Source organism: Phyllostomus discolor, chromosome 14, assembly GCF_004126475.2.
Source record: "Phyllostomus discolor isolate MPI-MPIP mPhyDis1 chromosome 14, mPhyDis1.pri.v3, whole genome shotgun sequence".
Lineage (NCBI taxonomy): Eukaryota > Metazoa > Chordata > Mammalia > Chiroptera > Phyllostomidae > Phyllostomus > Phyllostomus discolor.
The window spans coordinates 21808273-21828665 of NC_040916.2; the positions used below are offsets into that span (position 1 = coordinate 21808273).

The following is a 20393-nucleotide window of genomic DNA, read 5'->3' on the forward strand; positions in this document are numbered from 1 at the left end:
CTATCGCTTACGAAGGAGGAAATGGAACTGTGGTCGCAATGAGAACCATAGTGTTGAATTTCTTCAATCACAATACTGCAGGAAAAAAACGTGTTTAAAACTTCATATAAAAGTTATCAAATAGGGAGACCTGTGGATTTAAAAATACAATCCAGGCTCATTTCACTGGAAAGTGGCGTTTCTGTTGCGTACTATTGCTGTTGGGTGGAGCTGGGAGCCGAGGAGGCTGGGTGAGACTTTGGTAGTCAGAATTCACCTAACACGTGAACTCACCTGGACCGAGAGCCACTTCCTAATCCCCAGAGGTGCGCGAGCGCTGTGGCTGCAGCAGGCTCTCTACTGCTCCACGTTGGCAAACCCCGAACTTCCTCCCCTGCTCCCCTGGCCTCCACCCAGCCCCTGGCCCCCGAGCCTAGCGGTACCTATTGCGATCACTTGCTGTCACTTCCCTTCCAGCTGCCTAAAGTGCTTCAGGGGACGCTGCCCCAGAACGCCGCCCGGGATGGCTGTTTCAGGCAACAAGCCCGCACCTCCCGGGCGCCCGGTCAGGGCGAAGATAAGGTCTAACCTTGCAAAACAGTAAGAAGCACCAGGATACTCTTTTGCCCCCTTGACATGTGAAACTGCACGTTCCAGCAGGCAGGGAGAAAAGGCCCTCATCACCACCACTGTGGTGACTTCCTTCTTTCCTGTGGTTGGCTGGTTCCGATGACGGAGGCTCCTGCTGTGTTTTAGATCTGGGCAAGTGACAGCCAGGATGACACGGACCGAAAGTACAGTGTTCAAACGTGACTGGTAGATAAATGACCGTTTATCATTGTTAAAACTTTTCTTTTTCTATAAAGTTAACAAACCAAGGCTGTTGATCCCTGAATTAGAAAGTTGATTTGCTTGATTATTTTCCAAAGTGTGAGGTGGGAAGGAGGAGGGAAAAGCCTCTAGTGCTTTTGTGTATGTTGCTGATCCTCTAGTTTGGCAACATCTCGGGAGCATCTTCCGATCTAGTGACGTGGCATTTTGTGAAGCGAAGTACCAGCCCCCGGCTCTGATGCCGGCTGCTTACGGCCCAGAGGGGAAGAGGGACGGCCCCCTCCCCCTCGATGTTTCAATCTGGCCCAGTGGTGGACACGGAGCCCTGGGCCGCTTCCCCGGGGGCAACCGTCTCTTCCTGGGAAGGTGACTCTTCCTCAGCTTGTCCTCGAGATGTGACAGTCGTCTCCGGGGAGATGCTGTGGGGCCCCTCCAGCGGTATACAGCCGGGGTGGTTTTTGCGAAAGTGCTGATTCAAGATGGCCTGGAAGGGGAAGCTCTTGCCACAGACGTGACAGTGGAAGGGCTTGTTGCCTGTGTGCTTGCGGATGTGATACTCCAGCTGGTCCTTGCGGGTGTACTTCTTGCCACACATGCGGCAGACGAACGGCGTGATCCCCATGTGCAGGCGCATGTGCCGGTCCAGGCTGCCCTTCTGGTTGAACGATTTGGCGCAGTAGATGCAGGTGAGACGGGGGTTGTACCGGAACCACCGCTCGGATACTTCCTGCTCTCGGAGGTACTCCACGTAGCCGCTTACTCCCATCATGGCTGACTCTTCCACCTGTGCCAGGTGAGGAAACGAGCACAGAAATAAGCATGTATTTCTAAATATGTACTATGAGAGACAGAGTAAAAGAAATCAAATTGACTTTTACTTCTGTTACGAAGCTTTATGCTTATTTTGAGTAGAGATCCAAACAGAAGATTACTACCAAAAAGTAGCGATGTTAACAAAACAACAACAAAGATCTGAGGACACAGTATTTCACTACCACAACAGAACAAGACAGTCGAGTTACTCTGTGGCTGCATGCTCACAAACGGCACGCTTCTTCTGAAAACCGCGCTCCATGTTCTCTTTTACAGCAACGGGAGAGTCGGAGCCCGCCCGTCCCGTCCTCCTGGACTCTGACCTAGTTATGCCCGGGCGGCCGGGCAGGTGCCTCGACAGTGCTGGCCCAGTTGAACTCCCTGTGGGGCGGAACTACTCCTCTATCCGCAGCATCTAATGCAGGGCCACCAGCCACGTGCGGCTACTAGGCATCTGTAGCATGCTAATGCGATCGGGAAACTGAATTTTTTATTTAAATTGCTTTCGATTCATTAACATTTAAATAGCCACATGGGACCTGGCTAGTGGCTATTATACTGGCAGTACAGAATACATTACGGCAAGCTCATTATAAATTACACTTACGGCAAACTTACACTTATCCCAGAAATAGATTACACTCATACCAAAATTTAATCCAACAGTACCTAGCTTTATAAAAACGTAAATACTTTGCAGGTGACAGTATTCCTTTTTATCCCAAAGTATTTTACTACTAAAAGTATTAGTACTAAAACGCTAACTTTGTTCTGCAGACTACTCAAAGCTTAACTGACCCCACAGCCGAGGGCGGCAGAGCTGGGAAAGCAAACTGGACCGAGCTGTGAATTTACTGACTGGGTCATTCCCTCCTGTGACCCTTTGGAAAAGTAGTCTTCAGTAAGTATTCACTGCCGCTGTCCAGTGAGTACAGTGTCAGGTGCCACAGAGGAAGGAGGGCAAGGCCTGGTTTCTGGTTGTGCTCTCTGAAGACGAGACTCTGAACAAGGTGGACCGAGAGAAACGGGGAGACAGAACACACACTCCTCGTGACACTGCTACTTCCCTCTTCCAGCTGCGTGTGCTCAAGGAGAGTGTCCTGGAGGCACAGCGCGCAGACACCGTCTCATCGGAGTTTACGTATCTGTTATCTGTAGTGTGTTTAAACGGACTTAGACTAGAAGTAAACAGAATAACCTGTGACTTATATACTATTTCTCTAATCTTAGTTTATAAAGTATCCGTCCAGCCTAAGTTAAATTTCTAACATTGTGATAATAAATTTACCTAAGATCAATTATTATAAAAGCAGCATTGGAACTCTGCTGTTGTTAATTAGATAACTAACCCTTTAAGTTATTGCAAAATAAACCCTGTCCTTTTTCTCTGACTTACTGTATGAAGGTCACATGGATTAAGGTAATTTCTTAATATCAAGGACACAAGACCTTAATTTTGTTTTACCTGCTCTGACCATTAACAATTTCAATAGCCACATATTTAATACATGAGGGAAACACGGGTGCCCCTTTCTGAAAGCTGGGAGTGCAAATAAAATATTCCTTTGAATGGATAACAAAACTGTTGGATTTATAAATGCTTTTGATTCAAAATTCATATTAAAACATCATCATTCAGTATTGACATAAATTATGTCCATGCTTTGAGTGAAAAGCTTATGCGTGTACATAACACATGTAGAAGGGAATAATACACATTTAGCAGAGGCTGAAGTATCGATGCAACAGGGAGAAAATGTGAAAGCTGACCCTGGATTAACCGGAGAGTCATCTGATTAGCAATTAGTCTTGTGCCCTTCTCTGTGAGTCTGAAGCTGGGCGTTGCCTCCTCACGTGCTGGTGGACAACGCCCTCCGGCGTCTCCAGCGGGACGGGGCAGTTCTCCGCAGGCCTGGGAGGCAGCAAGCGAAGCCCCACCTTAAACAGTGAGACTGTGGTTTTATGTGATTTCCGGTGTTTTAGACAACTTCTCTTTCCGCTTAGACTCCCTGGATAACAGAAATGGAACTCCCAGGAAGAGGGAGGGATGGCCCCACTAAAAGGCGCTGGGTGACCACGCACAGGGGGCACAACCGCTTGTCTGAGGCTGTTTTCCCTCCGTGACATGAAAGGGTAGCAAAGGCTCTGCTGGACCCTGGTTCAAATCTGCATCCTGACTGTGTGACCTTGAGCAAGTTACTGAACTACTCTATGGGGCAGTTCTTCATCTTTAAAATGAATATAATAGCGTGTACCTCAGAAGTTGCTAGGAGCACTGAATGAATCAAGTGCTTAATAAGGCCCAATAAATGTTAACTATTATTAAACGTTACAAACAATATTATTCATAATCTGGAGAGTATCAATTCCCTAAAACAAACAAACACTGACTAATTTTAAGGAAAATAATGTCATAATGTAATGCCAGGATGGTCCACAAGCAGAAAATAAATACAGGGTCCGGCACAAATAACGCCCTTTTTAAATCACAAAATCCTAAGCATGTAATTCTGTAACGTACCAATATCACACTCAAGCACACCATATGACATTTTAGGCGAAGTGTTCCAGTTGCTGTCCATCTGGTGTGAGACATTCAGTACCCTACCGACCACGCTCAAGCAGGCCTTCCTGCTGCCAGACCCTGTATGTTTTAGTTATCGGCGATGAACTCTAATCACAGAACTGGAACATTATGATCAATCTCACCTAAAAAATTAGTCAAGCTGCAATAAAATAGCAAATGAACGAGCATAAAGTGTAGATTAGGCCTACACTTGTCAATGGCAACAATATCTTCGGTAGTTTCAACAGGGAGCAAGCACCAATGTGGCTGCTCCCTGGCTCTCCCTGACACCGGGGTGGGGGTGGGGGTGGGGTCCTGTCCCCCACCCCGCCGCCTTGGCCATTCCCTCCCAGACTGTGCACTCTGTGAGCCCGGGGACAGCTGCGGGACGTCCCGGACTCGAGCAGTGCTTGCTATGTCGTATGTTCAAGAACTATGTGTTAAATGAATTATTCTATAATTAATAAATTCCATGTAAATAAATGACTGCTTTTATGTTCCAAAACAAATAGCAGCCTAGATTCTTGACATGGCCTCCAACGCTGTTCACCCTCCTAATCTTCAAGTACCAACCAGAGACTCAAAGACTTGAAAGAACTTCAGAAATCATCTGATTTAGTTCATTAATTTTATTTAAAGATCTCTCTCCAAAACTGGGGATTTCACAGGCAACTAAGTAATCCCCTATTTACTGGGCACCCACTTAGTAACCTTAGTGACTCAGATTACTTAGTAATTAAACGACTCATTTTGAGGGATGCATGGGAGAAGACAAGGTCAGATACAAAAATTAAGAAAGTGGACTCTGCTCTTGAGGTGATTTCAGTCTAGGTGGAGACATAAAATTAATGCAAATAAAAAAAGCAAGAAAGATTGCATCGTACCATCTGCAAACCACTGTAAACATACCATGTGTAAGTGCTACCATGGTTTGGGGGGAGACAGAGGACCGGGCAGTTAGGGCAGACGGCCCTAGGAGCTGGGACTGTGGGGGACGCAGATGCCTGGGAAGAACAGGGCATCCTCGACTCAAGGGGCAGAGGAGGAGCTCGTCTGACGAGGTCCCGACAGGGAAAGTCTGCCTGTTGGGGCGGGCAGTGTGTGCTGACGAGTGGTGAGAAAGCTGTGTTAGAAAGATTATGAATTACTTGGAACCTTAGGCCATGTATTTTACCCTTCACGTGGTAGAAAGAGGGGAAAAGCTACAGAATGTTTTGAGTAAAGAGGAGGCCTCAGTAGTCGGTTCCACTATAATCACCCTTATGAGCAGGAAGCTTTTCAAGTCTATCGAAATTTGTTCTCACTGTCATGCAAGTCCGTGTTCTGCTTTGGTTCTGTGATGGGGGAAAGAGTCTACTCACCTCCAAACCAAACTCTCATGCACGTTAGGGTACACATGAACTCTTAGTATCATCTCCAGGCAATCACTTCTGTTCTGTTTCTTTAGAGCTGCACGTTCTGCTACAGCCAGGCATACAGCCTTGCAGAATTCCAGCTGTCATCCCCATCACATCTACACAGGGAGTAAGTCAGCCTTCCTAACTACTTCATTACGTACTGCATTTAAACTCTCCCGAATAACGACTTTCCTTAAGTGGTTATTGATTCCAGTTAACTGCCTTGTAAGCCCTTCCTATTCCCTCCGCCCTGTCACCGAAGCCTACACAGTCCCATCCACACCTGCCTCGTGTGTCTGTGGGGCTGCCTCGTGTCCCCGGTCAGGTGTACGGTCTGTCTCCTTGTATTTCTCTGCGTAACAGTCACCTGCACACAGTCATCGCATCCTATTTGAAAGATGAGGAGAAAAAGGGCCCTAATTATATCCCTAAGCTTACTTTTCCTCCAAAGCTCCTAACATTTTCTCTAACACCTTATTAAAACTATAAAAATTCTTGTAATAAATACAATTGCTTTCCCGGTACCAAAAAACTGCTATGATTAATATGCAAGTAAAAATAGTTTTGTAACAACGTCTCGCTGCTGGTACTATACCAGTACATCTGATGTTTAGGTAAAAACTAAACAAGATACCATCGACATAAGGCGGAAGCTACAAAGATGAGCTGTGCAATGCAACCTCATCAACCAGCGGTTCCTTTAAAAGGACCCAAGTATTTGCAACGTATTGTGTTCTACTTGGTGAGTTCACCATCCCTCTAAAAACCAGTCTTCCGTGATAGAGGCCTGTGAGGGAAAGCAAACAGAACTATCAACCGGCTACTTACGCTACTTGTTAAGGGGAGTTGCAAAGAAAATAGAAGGCATACTTCCTGTCCTTTCTAGAACATTTTAGTTAAACAAAATATTCAGGAAGAAAAAGAAATGAAAAGATACAAGCATACAAAAATGCAGAAGCAATTGCTCACAATACATAATACCCCATAAAGTGGTGATGATGTAGCAACAGCCCACCCACACACAGAATCAGGCTTTCTCCAGCCCAGGTCCTACCTTGCCTGCACGCAGTTGTCAGGGGTGGTTACTTTCTATTTCTACTACAAGGACTACAGACCGGTTCAGGAGGAGTTCCACAGTCTCATCTTTTCTACTTCCCAAACTCTGCTGACACCAAAAGTGTATTTCTTGTATGCTTATAAATAAGAATTTAAAAAAAAAAGTAATCAAACAGAGCATTTATTTAACAGGCCACCGTCCCCTCTCCTACATCTTTCAGATGCCCACACAGTAGCGACTTCCTTAGCGGCCGCAGCGACATACCTGGGAGCTGGGCTGCTTGGGCTCGTCCGTCCTCCCGGGAGACTCGCTTCGGGCTCTGTGTCTCTCCACCAAGGGGACGACACTGCCGGAGGGGCTAAACCTGTTGGAAGAGGAGCAAAAAGGGGGCTGATAGGAAAGTGGTGTCAAGGCACTTAAGTCATGGTGACGTCCATCCTCTGTGTCCGGCGGCTGTGGAAGGGGAGCTAACTGAACACCAGACGACCAGGACACGCTCTGAGGGAGCCAACACACAGGAGTCTAGGTTGAAGTAAGACAAGAAAAGTTTGCCGTAGTAAACTGAAGAAGTACAAAATGAGCCCTGGCTGGTGTGGTTCAGTGGACTGAGTGCCAGCCTGTGAACCAAAGGGTTACCAGTTCGATTCCTAGTCAGGGCACATGCCCAGGTTGTAGGCCTGGTCCTCAGTGGCGGACACACATTGATGTTTCTCTCTCTTTCGCCCTCCCTTCCCCTCTCTAAAAATAAATAAATAAAATCTTAAAAAAAAAAAAAAAGAAATACAAAATGACATAGCAGGTAGACCTGGTGAAGCCAAGGCTAAACGTAAGTTCTATCCTTATGTAAGTATTGGGAGATCATAAAAAAATAAAACCGGGTCTGTAACTTTGTTTCTTCTATGTAACTATTGGGTTTTTGGTTTTTCCTCCCCCCAGGTCCCAGGGAAAACTTATTATATACCAGTATTTCAGACTGTTGGTAATAGACAAGGAGATTCAAAGTCTTTGCATTTAAATGATTACTTCTCTCTATAAAAGTTATTTATTTATTTATTTATTTATTTATTTTCAGAGACAGGGGAAGGGAGGGAGAAAAGAGTGGGAGAGAAACATTGATCAGTTGCTTTTCCTAAGCACCAGACCGGGCCCGAACCCGCAACCCAAGCATGTGCCCTGACGGGGGATTGAACTGGCAGCCTTTCGCTTTGCTGGGAGATGCTCAGCCAACTGAGCCACACGGTCAGGGCAGCTATAATTTCTGATACAGCGCTAACACCGTGGGGCAGTAAGTACTGGGCTCAGGGGTGCGTTAGCTGTCACTCTGACTGGTTTCCCTCGCGTGTCCATGTTTTTCTCCCTCTTGTTCTCCCTCCCTTCCCCTCTCTCTAAAAACAAATAAATAAAGTCTTAAAAAAAGAGTATGTTTACTGTTAAGAACACAGGAAGGAAAATACTCAAACCAAGGCCACCTGAAGTGGACACAGCACGTACTTTCTGAGTCTGTAGCGCCTGTCTCTCAAGACTGGGTGCTAACCAAACGAATAGCTGCTTTGGCTTTCACCGTTTGCGCAGTCAATCTTAATTGATTTTCAGGAGGGAAAACAAATATGATCACTCTAAGGTGGCAATATTTCTTTCTTTCAGTTGAGACTTCCAGTGTCCTTGGATGCAAGCTATTGCTATTTCCACCCAAGAAGAAAGGCTCTCACTGCGAGTAGCAAGAGGAAAGGCGGGCGTGGGACCCAGTCGCGTGATGGAAAAACGAGGCCTGTGGCGGCAGCTGTCACCAATGAAAGACACAGGGAAGACGTCACAGAAGTGAAAAAAGGAATGAAAACCATCCCCAAAGCGTTTCCTTGGAATAACTCCTGTGGACACACTGATTTAAGGAGAACAGTCGCGGCTGGTGCCCCGCCTCCTCTGCTGTGGCAGGTCGGGGGCAAGGGAACCGAACAGCTCTGCAAGGTACGACTCCTCCGAGACCAGTGGCCTGGGCCCCGACACACCGAGGAACCGCAAGGCTGCCAGGCTGCCGGCTGACAACCAGCCCCCTGCCCGGAGTTCCCAGGAGGCCCCGCCAACTGTTGCCGCTAGTGGGTGCAGACGCTGTTCTGATTCACGGACGTGTCTCCCCTCACCACAGTTCTCACAGCACTGAGTTCTCTGAGACTAGGGGCTTCCTGCTTTGAAAAAACAAGAATGCAGTCTTTGGGCACACCTCCAGTTTCCCCAACATCAGCTTCCTGTGGCTAAGAGCTTCAAGAGAGGGAGATGCTCTCTGCACGCACGGGGAGGGGAGGGTTGGGTGAGCTGGGTGGACGAAGCATGAAAAACTCACCTGTCAATCTCACTGCTTGTTGGCCGAGCCACCTGGGCTCCCGACAGTCCTAAAGGGTAGCTGTCCTGTGCCATGGAGCCATGGCCCGTGGTGTCAATCACCATGGCCGTGACCTCCTCCGCACTGCTCCCGTCTTCCCCGGAAGGCTGGTTCTCGGGCCCCAGCCACTCCTCCAGATTTTCGGTTTTGATGTGGACTGCTCCGAGCACCCTCACGTCATCGTCGCTCCGGGCCCCTCGGTCAGCCACTCCCGTCTCCACGTACCACTGCCCCGCGCGGTTGATCCGGAGGATGGGCTCGCGGCTCTCCACGTCGGAACTGGGCTCAATTATCTGTGGGCTGGTGGACTCCTCGGGCGGGCTGAGCTCCCTGATGTCCAGCACGGCGCTCACCTGACCGCGCCGGCTCCCCTTCGGGGGGTTCTGTCGCGGGCTCAGGGAGCGGTTTAGAGTTGGCGTGACCCTGTGAGACTCGGGGGGTCTCTCCGGATGCTTGGTCCTCGTTTGACTTAATTCCGCTTCGACCTCAGCCACGTTAATTTTGAAGTGGATGCCCTCCAGGATCTGGGTACACTTGTCTATGATGTGCTGCATTTGCAGAAAGCTGGCCGCCGTCAGGTAGCTGATGATATCCGCCAGCTGCAGGCATATCCGCCCCGTGTAGCAGAACGAAAGGAGCTGTTCGAAGACCGTGGGGTTCTTGATGACTGAAATGGAGACAGTACTCATCTCGTTCAAGGACATGTGATCCCGGAAATAGGGGGAGCTGGCGGCCAGCACCACTTTGTGAGCCCGAAAAGCTTGTCCTTGCACATTGACCACGATGTCACAGAGCCGGCCCTGCATGCGCAGCTGGTTGAGGTGGCTCAGGACAGAGTTGCTGAAGTCGGGGATCTCCAGTTGTATGTTGCCACCCTTCTCCATGGTGGGGCCTGAGGGTGTCGGCAGGCATTCAACCCTGCTGAAAAAAGAAACCACATTCTCATTAACAGTTAGAACTGCACTCCCCTAGTGCTTTCGTGTTCAAACCTACTTCAAAACATTGGCAAAATTTCAAAATCTCCCAGTAAAAAGACACCCGCCTCATGTTTAGATATGGACTAGAAGTACCCACAGGTCTTTCCGTTTAACATCAAAAAGTGATTGTCAGACTGCTAACAATTCAAGCTGTCCCCATGCTTTCCTTACTAAAAAAGGATGCGGCATCAGGATACAGCATCGAAACAGAAGGTCAACAGAATAAAGAGGAGAAACGCAGCTGTGAGTTTCTTAAAGTGTTAATCACAAGGTGTTTGCACTGAATATAAAGTCCTGTGGCAACTTTTCCTTGGAGGAAATGAGTTTTTTGAGTAAAGGTAATTTACATACAGGTAGGTCGACTAAATATGCCTCTTAATGTTTTTCTGCGTGTTGTGTCGGCTTATTATTTTGTCAAGTCACTAATATCCCACAGGAATGTAAGCCATTATTTGTAAGTATACGAGTCAGAGCCCCCACGGAAAGGCTTAGGGTTCAGGACTCTTGAGCACAGGACCCAATCACAATGCAGACAAGTTGAAGTTCACTCTTAGGATTAGGAAAGGGTAGGTATACCCGACCCTATCTAAATTATCTAAATTCACACTTGGGGATTTCAGGGTGGTGATGATACTTTGATTTGGAAATTTAGTTCCCCAAAACTGGTAAAAAATAGGGCACTTACCAAGTACGGCTAATACTTTTACATTAGAATCTTTTTAAAAAAATGGTGAAAACACTAAGCCTGTAACTGCATCCAAGAGCCTTCAGTGGTTGAGAGTAGTTTGCATGAACCCCAATAAGACACTGCCTTGAGCCCCATGTGTTTCCGTTTATCTGTAAAGTTATGACATTGCATAGTTAGTTACCTAAGAAACTGCAGGAACTTCTGACAAGCTCCCAGGGTCGCCCGGCATTCACCACACACTTATCAGTACAGAGGGAAGTGCACACTGCTTTCAAGAACCAACTTGAGCCAATCTGACCTTTTTCCAAAGCGTTTTTGTTTGTTTGCAAACTTTTAATCCAGTAAGAGCCTCTGTCGATGCCATCCTGAATTCAGATGTGTTTATTTTGGCGCCTACACCAGCGCCTTTTTTGTGTGCTCTTTCCGGCAATGCCCCAGTGAGGAGGAGGCCCCTGGAGGAAGGTCCTTCTCTCCCGCCGGCACTGGAGGGTGAGCGCTGTAAGAGGAGGAATCGGGAACGCGTGGGGTCGCCCACTCCCGTACCTGAGTGGCTTCCGTCTGCGTTAGGAAGCGTGGGGACCGGGGGGCTGGCTGAGCCGCCAAATGTCACCGAGGAGCAGGGGGACAGAGAGAGAAGGCTGCAGCGAGTGGGGCGGGGAGGGGCCTTCAGGTGCGGGGACCGGACCGGGAAGGGGGCGGCGCCCCGGGACCCGGGCCAGGCAGGAGGTGTAGGCGGGCTGGGAGGTGCCAGGGGTGGGTGTGTGTGCCTGGGTGTGGCTGGCTGCGGTGGGGGAGGGGGCCGCCCATCCCGGGGTCCTGAGGGAGGGGCCAGGCAAGGGGGCGGGTCTGGCAGTTCCGCCCGGCCGGGGGCCAAAGGGGTGGAAGGTCTCTGGGTGCCTTGAGGTGGGGGTGAAGGGAAGAGACTGAGCACCCCGGGAGCAGGCTGCGGGAGGAGATCGGGCAGGGCAGCCCCAGGGCAGGACAGTGGGACGGTCGTGCGGGGCCCCAGCCCAGGCAAGGAGCAGCACCTACCTCCGGGGGTGGAAATGGGCCGGAATGGGCCGGAACACCGTCCCGGAAGTGAAACCCCCCGCCCCCTCCCCCAGAGCGGGCGACGTGCCGGAAGGAAATCACTCACCCTTACACCATCCCCCTTACCCCTCCCCCAGCACTTTCCTTCCCTCGCGCCCCCTCCCCTCTCCTGTCTTCCTCCTCGGTCGGTAGGAGGGTGGGAACCTTGCGTCACGCGGGTGATTGTGGCCCCGCCCACAAGTCTAGGGGGCGGGGCCAAGGGCGGGCTTAGAGGCAGGGAAGGAGGTGTGGCTGGAGGAGGAGACTGAGGGAGGAGAGGGGGAGGAGCTCAGGCGGACGCTGGCAGGGCAAGTGCGTGCGTCATGACGTCACGGAAAGAAACCCTTATATACAGGTGCCTGGACGCCATCTCGGTCTTTCGCAGATGGAAGTCGGCTTTGGGTATGTGTGTCTTTGTTTTGCGGTTGCTAAGTGGGTTCTTGGCTCGAGCCCTCCAGGTCACTGCACTAAGGTCGCTCTAAATTGCTTGCCACTCCCAGGCTAGTCGCAGGCCTTTGGAGGACCCACAGGATGAGGATTGTAGAGGATAGTGTATTGGGTGTGAGCTCGACGTGAACGCAACAGTCGGGTTGTTGGGCCGAACTGCGGAAAAACCTCGGCTTGCGTGCCCTGCCTCTGATGAAGCTTATGTTGGTAGGGACATCTGAGACTGTTGATGAATGCCAACAGCTCTGATGGCGGCACATGCCGAGTCACCGAGTGGGCCTGGGCCTCTGTTAATGACCTCGGCCGGAGCCACTTCCTCCTGGGAGGCGGGTAATTGGGCTAGTCCACGTGGTTCTCTTAAGTGGCTGCATTCTGCAGTGCACCGTTATTTACATAAGTCATTGTTAATTTTAACTGTGCAATGCTGTCTTTATAAAACGTTAAGTGCACCCGTTACAGCTATGAAATAATGGGCGGTGGTGTAAACGACTTGCATAGGTGATAATAAAAGGACATAATTGGAAGAAAATAAACAACCAAACCTTTTTCCTAGGAATGTTGCTGGGCACGAGAGCCATGTGGCTTTGGATGGCGTCTGATGGACAGGTAGGAAATGGGTAAATGCAGTGGGAAGCATGAAATTTGCTTAGATGTGACCTTTTTGTTAAGCCTATGATGGTTCAAGAGTAGTGGGCAGAAGGGATTTCTGAAAAACTTCATTCTGAGGCTTAAATATGTGTGAGGGCAATGTTGCACGTGGTTGCACAGTATGTGTCATTGGAGTCTTTTGTGTTTTCTAGTTCTGTGCCAAAGGAGGGAGAATGCCTGCTGTGGTGAGTTACCGAAGTTCCCTGACAAAGGAAGGTTGAAAGACCGCGCGCGGCGTGCCACAATGATGACATTTTATTTGCTACTCTTGACTGGGAGGATGACGAGAAGTATTACCACCATTATCCTAACTGAGGCACACCAAATGGTGATTGAGAGAAGAGAAAGATGCACCTAAGGTGACATGAAATGAAACTTTCTTTGCAGGTCCTAAAGCACAAGCATCCCACCCTGGCCATGGGCAGACAGGTGAGAAACCTTTTCATAGTACATGTTTGCCCAGTCCTTTTCGGTTACTTTTCTAAGGGGTTGCCAGTTGCCAAAACTGTGCTGATGATAACTTAGGGCTTTCCTCTTTCCCTTTTCAAATGTGAGCTTCTGCACTCCTGCTATTTCATGCTGGGTGACACCTAAAACAGATACAATGATGTTTGCATAGTTCAGCAGATTGAGTCCTGAAGAGATGTACCATTTGTCTGATGTGTCTGGTGTAAAAGTTTTGCCGGTGACAGTGTAAGGAAAGTACCACTACTAATCTGGCTTCTTTTTGTAGGCGCTGAAAAGAACCAACTGGGAGTTGGGATGGTAAGTAAAATTACACCTTACATACCGGTAACTGGACAAATACGACAGTGCCGCCAGTGGCTTCCTAGGGGTGCCTTCCAGTGCACAGGAAGGACTCGCCATGGCGGGCCCAGGGTGTTTGTGCTACAGATTTTGGTCCTTTTACTGCTAAGGCATCATGATTAGTCAAAGCAGCCTGCATGATGATAAGCAAATACTGACTGGATGTGAAGGTCTTGTTTATTAGCTCTACCTGATTTCGGGCATTTTTTGTAGATTTGTGAGGGGAAAATGCACTTTTAGCTGTTGTATGTAAAACTGCCCTTATTTCTTTAGGTGGACTTGAGTCTTTGATACGTCTGGACCAGCTTTTAATTCTTTCCGGTGAGTATTCAGTGCTTAAAAATATTCTAATTGGTTCAGAACTGTTACCGAGAATGTTGATAGAACGCAGTGCTTGACTAACAAGCTACTAATACTTGACATCTGGTGTTTGGCTAGTGAATGCATGCTGTGCATGCTCTCTGGGGTTTTTGTAATGATGTCGATCAAATGTCTGACCTGAAGTGAGCATGTAGACAGATTTAACACTGAAAAACCCTTCGACAAAGAACACTGAGCAAAGAACTTAACGGTATTAACATTAATGAAAGATTGTCTTGTGTACCTTCTAGCTGTTGGACACACGTTTTCCTCTGGATGGCAGCCTTGGGGTAAGACACGCAACAGTTTTTGGCTTTGTTACTCATATATTGTTGCTGAAATGTACTGATCTTGGTCATTGTTAACTGTTAGTGATTTCTGGTGATGAAAAGCCATGGGCAGTTTTAAGAAATAGTCTAAAGAAATACTTTGCTTTTCAGGTGCCAATTTTGGAGACATTTAAAATAAAGGTAAGGTATTTTATTAATCTTAGCTAGTTACTAAGCAAGATGCTGTTGGTGATGATTTTTGAAATTAAAAACAGATGGGAATCTCTCTGAAAAAGATGAAGTTCTCTTTAATAACTGAAACAGTACCTGGAAAGTTTTAGGAATTTGCCTATTACTACCTGTTCCTAAATTTGGGTATATTTCTGCAGGTGTGAAGAGTTAGTTCGTCGAGAAGGTGGCCCGGAACAAAGAATTTCAGGCACGAAGGTATGGTAGTTTCGAGTTTGGTTTCCGTGTTGGGTGGTTTCAAGCCGATACAATGATGATAACATAGTTCAGCAGACTCACAGTGATGAACAGTACTGTCTTTCGCTCCTATCTGATGTATCCGGCTGCAGTAATCATTTATAACCTCGAAGGGGAACCCACCGTGATCTCAGAAAATGGTTCAGGGGTTTGGCTAACTGATGTCGTATAAATGTTCCCTGTGGTATTTTAAGGATTAAGAACTCATATTTGGAGAAGTGAAGGTTGATTAATTTTATGAAGACATTTTTTAATAGATTTCCTTTTTTAGAGAAGGTAAGAGAGAAACATTGATTTGTTCCACTTATTTACGCATTCATCAGTTATATATATGCTGAGGATCGAACCTGTGACCTTGGCATACCAGGACGACATTCTAATCAACAGCTACCTGGCCAGGGCGTTGTAAAAAAAAATTTATGGAGTACGTACAAGTCTAGATTATACCAGAATTATTTAGTTGTATTTTACTTCGTTAGATTTAATTTTGCATTTAGAGTCACAGCAAAATTGACAGAGTGCAGAGTTTCCGTGTGCCCTGTAATTGCACACCTCACTGTCAGCATCCAGCCGTCATAGTGGGTCCTTCGTTAGACTTGCAAACCTATGAGGACACACTGACCATTCAGTCTATAGCTTACACTGGGGTTCACTCACCGTGTACTCTGGGTTTGGACAAACGTATAATGACACGTTCACCACCGTACTATATAGAATAGGTTCACTGCCCTAAGTGTTGTTTTTCCAGATGCAATAACAGAGGGAATAAGGTAGGGCACGTTTCTAATGACTGTTCTGTTCCTCATCTCCAGGTAGACCTGTTCCCCTCCAGGAGGTTTCCAGGTGAGTCGGGCATGGGTCTAGTGATAACGTAGACTGTAACCAGTGATGTACTGATTCTGCCAAATGAACTAGAATGATATCACTCACGAAACCGTTCCATTTTGATTCTGAGGTTACTTGACTAACAAGCCCCACAGAAGCTTTTTTTGGTCACCACTAACGCTTTATCTTTGCTTTCAGGCATTCATGACAGCGGTCAGGCGGCGGACAGGCCAGCTGAAAGGTAAGCGTGGGAAAGAGCAGTACCGTTTTACTCCGGAATACATGATGATCTACCTCACCTTGAACTCTCTCACTGATTCCTTGATGAATATAAAAGATCTGATATTCTGTGGACTTCAGATGCCATGAGAACTGAAATGTGGAAGTGTGACTAAAAATGGCCATTTTCTTGCAGGCAGCTGGATGGATGCCCGTGAGGTAGAAGATCAAATAACTGAATTTTAATAAAACTTGATGTGTAAACTGTCTGATCAAGTCTGCTTATTTCGACTTAATGGGGTGAAGGGAAGAAAATAGGACAGCTTTGTACGTTCGACCCCCTGGCCGCCCCAGTTTCACTCAGAAGACAAGAGGGTGTGTCCATGTGTGTTCTACGTGATGTCTTAGGTTTGAAAGTGCAGTTTGTACTAAGGAGTAAGCTCCAGGCCTTCCTCAGTGGTCTCAAGTGTTCAGAATGGGCCATGGGGTTTATGCGTATCAAATTGCAAAGAAAAGCAGGTGCTCTTAAGGCCAACCAGATGTGGGGACTGGTGGAGCTGGAACCTCGCATTTGCTTCTAAGCACCATGGTGCTGGGTCTCTGGCTAAAACTGATGTGTAAGGTGAAGTGACTGGCTGTCTTAGGGGTGGATCACCCCCAAAGGATGCCTATTGGAAAGAAGAAAGACCTTGATGAATAATGGCTAAATGGGTAATAACCTGGCTAAAAATAAGTGGGGAACATTAAATTTTTTGAGGCCATTTGGGGCTGTGGTTATGAAAATGTCCTTGTATTTAGAAAATGAGAGAACAGATTTTGCAAATAAAGTTCTGGAGACATGTTTTTAGGTATATGAGAAGATTAATTTAACCAAGGGGGTCACCAGACACTTTCTCCAAAAAAAAAAAAAACAACCCATTAACTTGGGCTTCCGACAGCATTGAAATGCCAAACAACAAATCACTTTCTAATGTTGCCCTTGGAGCATTGGGTTGCAGTTTCTCTTGGGACTTCCTGCTGGGTAACTTGAAAGTTGTAGAAACTGCAAATCTGAATCAGGATAAAGGTGGGTACTCCTTTTCTCCAAATAAAGAAAGGGTGCTGTTAAGGTGGTACTTTCAGGGTATGAGGAAATATTTTAAGTTGTTAACCCCAGCCACACTGACACCCGTACGTAGAAGTTATTTGGACTTGATGCTTGTTACTCTGCGGGACAGTTCAAGTATCCACATTACTTCTGGTTCCTGGTCCCCACCTAAATGTCCTCCCACGGTCCCTGAGGCCCTGTGCGAAATGGGACCATCCCCACTAGCTCTTAAAGCTTTAAATTACTCATGTTCTCACCTACTGGAATGGAAACCACGAAAGGTGTTTGCTCTGTTGTATCGCAGTGTTTCCAAGCCTGTCAATCAGGCTGGGGTTATAGCGTAAGAATTCGGTGTGATCAGGTGAAATCTTGGAGGCTTTTGGTGATTAGTTGCTGAAGGGCTGAAGATCAAATACCCTGGTTTTGAAATTGGGGTAGAATTTAAGCTGAAAGCTGTTTGGGGACGGGAAGAAAGGGCCACGGCCACTGGAGACTACATACATGGAGGAATACTGTAGGTCCGAAGAGCCCTGATGGTGTACAGGGGGAAGCCAGTTTGCTGGAAGATGGGGAGGCTTTATGGAGCACACACCCCGTCTCCAGTAGAGGGACTGGACTTAGGACCGTGGGAAGTTGGACTGCCGTGTTGGGTGTGCCTTCAGATTTTAGGGCCCTGTGATTTCTGTAACCTGGCCGTGTGTGGGAAGGTGTGGGAGAGTGCGGTGTGTAAGGCGGTGTGTAAGGTGGTATTATAGCCCTGGTAACTGGTGTGAATCCCGGACACTATCATTGAAAAATGCCACCCATTCTTTAAGGGAGCTCTCATGTAATTCATATGAAAAATAAATAGTCAAAGTTATTGGTGAAAGTGAAAGTGTTTTATGGAAAAAATGGACTGTTTGGCTAGCCCAATTTGATAACCCTTTATACAGCCTCATATTGTGGCATTTCAGCCATTAAATCTTGACTTTGCATAGACATAATTTCAGTGGCTGGGGTGGCAGTGGGAGGTGCACGTGGAACACTGGGGCCATGACCCGCAGTGGTGTTCTGGGAAAGCTGTGTACGGAGTCCAAGTCAGAGCCGAGCTGCCGGCTTGTCCCGTGGAACGCCATCTTCGCTCGAGAAAGTTAAGATCGTCCGTATTTGGGTACTTGGCAGATATTTTCTCAAGAAATGAACAAGTACGTGTGGGAAAAACTGATGGTATTTGTTGCCAGTGATAAAATTCAAGCTTCAATGGAAAATGGGAATTTTGGAAAGCTTGCATCTGTCAGTGAGCTCACAGCTCCTCCACAGTGAAGGCTTTTGTAGTGAGCTCAGTGGTGATACTAATAAAGGTGGTTTTTTAGGGATTGGATGATGAAATGTGGTGACTTCAGGAAGGCTGGCATAACTCAGTGGGCTAGTAAGTTCCAAATGATGAACGTTGGGTGTTACAAAATTACTCCGAAGTAAAAGTTATATTCAGAATAGGAGAAGGGCCAGAGGACTTTTGGCAGAGTTCATCTATGATTCAGGTTCCTCTTGGCAAGTAGCCTGTGTAGTGTCCAGGAAGAACATAATTACCAGAAAAGGCTATTAAAATATGCTTCCTTTTTTCAACTTTGTATGTGTGAAGCCAGATTTTCTTGATACATTTCAACCAAAACAATCACAGCAGATGGAATGCAGCAGAGATGAGACCTCAGTGTCTTTTAAGCCAGGCCTCAAAAAGATGAAATGTAAAACAATGTCACTCTTCAAATTTTTGTTCGTATACTTTCTAATAAGAGAATAACTTTAAATAAAAATATACTAGTTGTTCATGTAATGTATAATAAGTACTTAAGAAACCTGAATCCCTACTATAGCAGTGGACCTCTGGACAGCTCTTTGGGGTCCCCCAATTTTTAAAGGCCATAAGGAGGCCTGAGACCAAAAAGCCTGAGAACTGTGACTGTAGTGGAAGACACAGGAGCCCAGAGAGGTAGGTTAAGCGACAGGACCCAGGCTGTGTGGCTAGACGGAGGTAATGCCAGTCATTAAATCCAGGTACCTCCAGGTCACAGGAGTTTCTTTGGCTGAGTTTGATATCTAATGTTTTTATTGTTAGGTAAAACAGTTTTACCTGGTTATTGCTCATGAGGAACTCCCTTCTGGAAAAAAAAAAAGGTCTCCTTAAGATGAGTCTGAACAAAAGAGCAACAAGGAAGGTGAGCAGTGTCCGAGTTCCGGTTCCTCAGAGGGGAATTCTGGGAGAAGGCGGTGGCTGTCTAGCTGCACTGTGTTCCTCACCCGAAGCCCAAGAGCATGAGACAGCCCCGTCGGACTCATCACCTGACACACCTTCCCAAAGAGGAGAATTGGCTCACAAGGCAAAGCTCTCTTGAAGCCAATAACAATAACCTCCGAGTTGTAGCTGGCAGTTGCTTACCTTGTTTTTAACACTTGCAACGTAAGATCAATCTAAGTTGCCTAGGAGGTTGTGGATTGGATTTGAAATCAAACGTTTCAAGTTTCACTACACCTCAGTGATGAAGATCTAAAATAGTGCCGTTTCCGTGGATTTCAGAAAAAGCATTTTTTTCCTTCAGACAGGCAGGACTGAAGAGAGCTGTGCCCCATGAACTGGGTGGGTCTCTGAGATGCTGACGCAGGGCAGTTGGACCTCTGGGGACCCGGGGCCTTTGGTTATTTGTAGCCTAGAAAACACCCTACAGGTGTGGGGTGTTTTCTGTCACTCATGTCAGCATAGGAAGACAACATTTTTATCAGAAGGAGGCTCCAAACAGTGCCTAGTGAATTTATTACAGTTAGAAATTGGGTAGCGTGTATGTGGGATAAGTGGACGTAAAATTGCGTTTTCCTGCCCAACAAAGGGCCTCTAGAAAGTCCCCCACCAAGAAAGGGCAGGCAGAGATGGACAGCCCTTCTTACCAGGACAACCTGCCAGCCAGGATTTTCCGGCTCCAGGGTCCACCCCCAGCTGGGGAGCAACTGGGAAGGACCAACTTGAGGGGAACACTGCACCTAACGGGGGGCAGCTGTCTGCAGTGGTGGAGGGCCCTGACGCTCTTCACAGCCTGCTGAGCAGCAGAAACCAGACCTGGAAGTGAAGCTGCTTTTACTTTCGAAGAGGTGAATAGTATCACATGGCTCGGAGCCCTGAGAAAAGCAGGCGGGGGCAGAGGCCAAAACTCAGTGTTGACACGTTACAAACCAAGACTGTCAAAGCACAAGTGAAGATAATGGAGAGAAGAATAGTTTCATTCATCAAGGCCTGGTTCCTGTTTTACGTTTATTAACTAAGCTTTTATTTGGGTCAACAGAACACACAAGAAAGTCACAATGTGTCTCAGTGCTCGCCTTTTTACCCATCCCAGGCTGGCCTCAGGTCAATATTTTCAGAAAAATCGAGCGGAAGTTATTCAGGAATTAATTATTTTTAAAAAATAGAAATAGAAGCAACACTGATTAATAAATGGACTGTTTTTCTTTCACTGCAGA

At 47.2% G+C, this 20393-nt stretch overlaps 1 protein-coding gene, 1 long non-coding RNA gene and 10 other non-coding genes across 19 annotated transcripts; 11 read left to right on the plus strand and 1 right to left on the minus strand.

The window, feature by feature from the left end:
• Positions 1–605: 605 nt before the first annotated feature.
• ZBTB37 (zinc finger and BTB domain containing 37) lies at positions 606–9934 on the minus strand. Its single transcript, XM_028530762.2, has 3 exons — positions 8982–9934; positions 6908–7007; positions 606–1594 (listed from the first exon to the last, which is right to left on the minus strand). Exons 1-3 carry the CDS (start codon positions 9902–9904, stop codon positions 1106–1108), a joined length of 1512 nt encoding a protein of 503 aa, XP_028386563.1. The 5' UTR covers positions 9905–9934; the 3' UTR covers positions 606–1105.
• A 1120-nt stretch (positions 9935–11054) lies between these two features.
• LOC118498239 lies at positions 11055–16086 on the plus strand. 8 transcript variants are annotated; one of them, XR_004900764.1, is made up of 10 exons: positions 12222–12809; positions 13004–13036; positions 13239–13280; positions 13585–13616; positions 13932–13979; positions 14270–14308; positions 14459–14488; positions 14677–14734; positions 15586–15616; positions 15797–16086. It is a non-coding gene; the product is annotated as an uncharacterized LOC118498239 (long non-coding RNA). The 8 variants fall into 8 exon arrangements; XR_004900765.1 differs by having other exon boundaries at positions 14677–15616; positions 15797–15839; positions 16014–16082; XR_004900761.1 differs by adding an exon at positions 11055–11174 and having other exon boundaries at positions 12757–12809; positions 14677–16082.
• Positions 12382–12461, plus strand: LOC114512209. The gene has a single exon (XR_003685785.1). It is a non-coding gene; the product is annotated as a small nucleolar RNA SNORD74 (small nucleolar RNA).
• LOC114512223 lies at positions 12871–12932 on the plus strand. The gene has a single exon (XR_003685797.1). It is a non-coding gene; the product is annotated as a small nucleolar RNA SNORD75 (small nucleolar RNA).
• Positions 13089–13170, plus strand: LOC114512202. Its single transcript, XR_003685779.1, has one exon. It is a non-coding gene; the product is annotated as a small nucleolar RNA SNORD24 (small nucleolar RNA).
• On the plus strand, positions 13451–13518 carry LOC114512221. Its single transcript, XR_003685795.1, has one exon. It is a non-coding gene; the product is annotated as a small nucleolar RNA SNORD77 (small nucleolar RNA).
• LOC114512210 lies at positions 13791–13854 on the plus strand. The gene has a single exon (XR_003685786.1). It is a non-coding gene; the product is annotated as a small nucleolar RNA SNORD44 (small nucleolar RNA).
• On the plus strand, positions 14129–14193 carry LOC114512222. The gene has a single exon (XR_003685796.1). It is a non-coding gene; the product is annotated as a small nucleolar RNA SNORD78 (small nucleolar RNA).
• On the plus strand, positions 14529–14613 carry LOC114512204. The gene has a single exon (XR_003685781.1). It is a non-coding gene; the product is annotated as a small nucleolar RNA SNORD79 (small nucleolar RNA).
• LOC114512211 lies at positions 14779–14858 on the plus strand. Its single transcript, XR_003685787.1, has one exon. It is a non-coding gene; the product is annotated as a small nucleolar RNA snR60/Z15/Z230/Z193/J17 (small nucleolar RNA).
• LOC114512208 lies at positions 15654–15731 on the plus strand. Its single transcript, XR_003685784.1, has one exon. It is a non-coding gene; the product is annotated as a small nucleolar RNA SNORD47 (small nucleolar RNA).
• LOC114512203 lies at positions 15873–15948 on the plus strand. Its single transcript, XR_003685780.1, has one exon. It is a non-coding gene; the product is annotated as a small nucleolar RNA SNORD81 (small nucleolar RNA).
• Positions 16087–20393: the final 4307 nt, after the last annotated feature.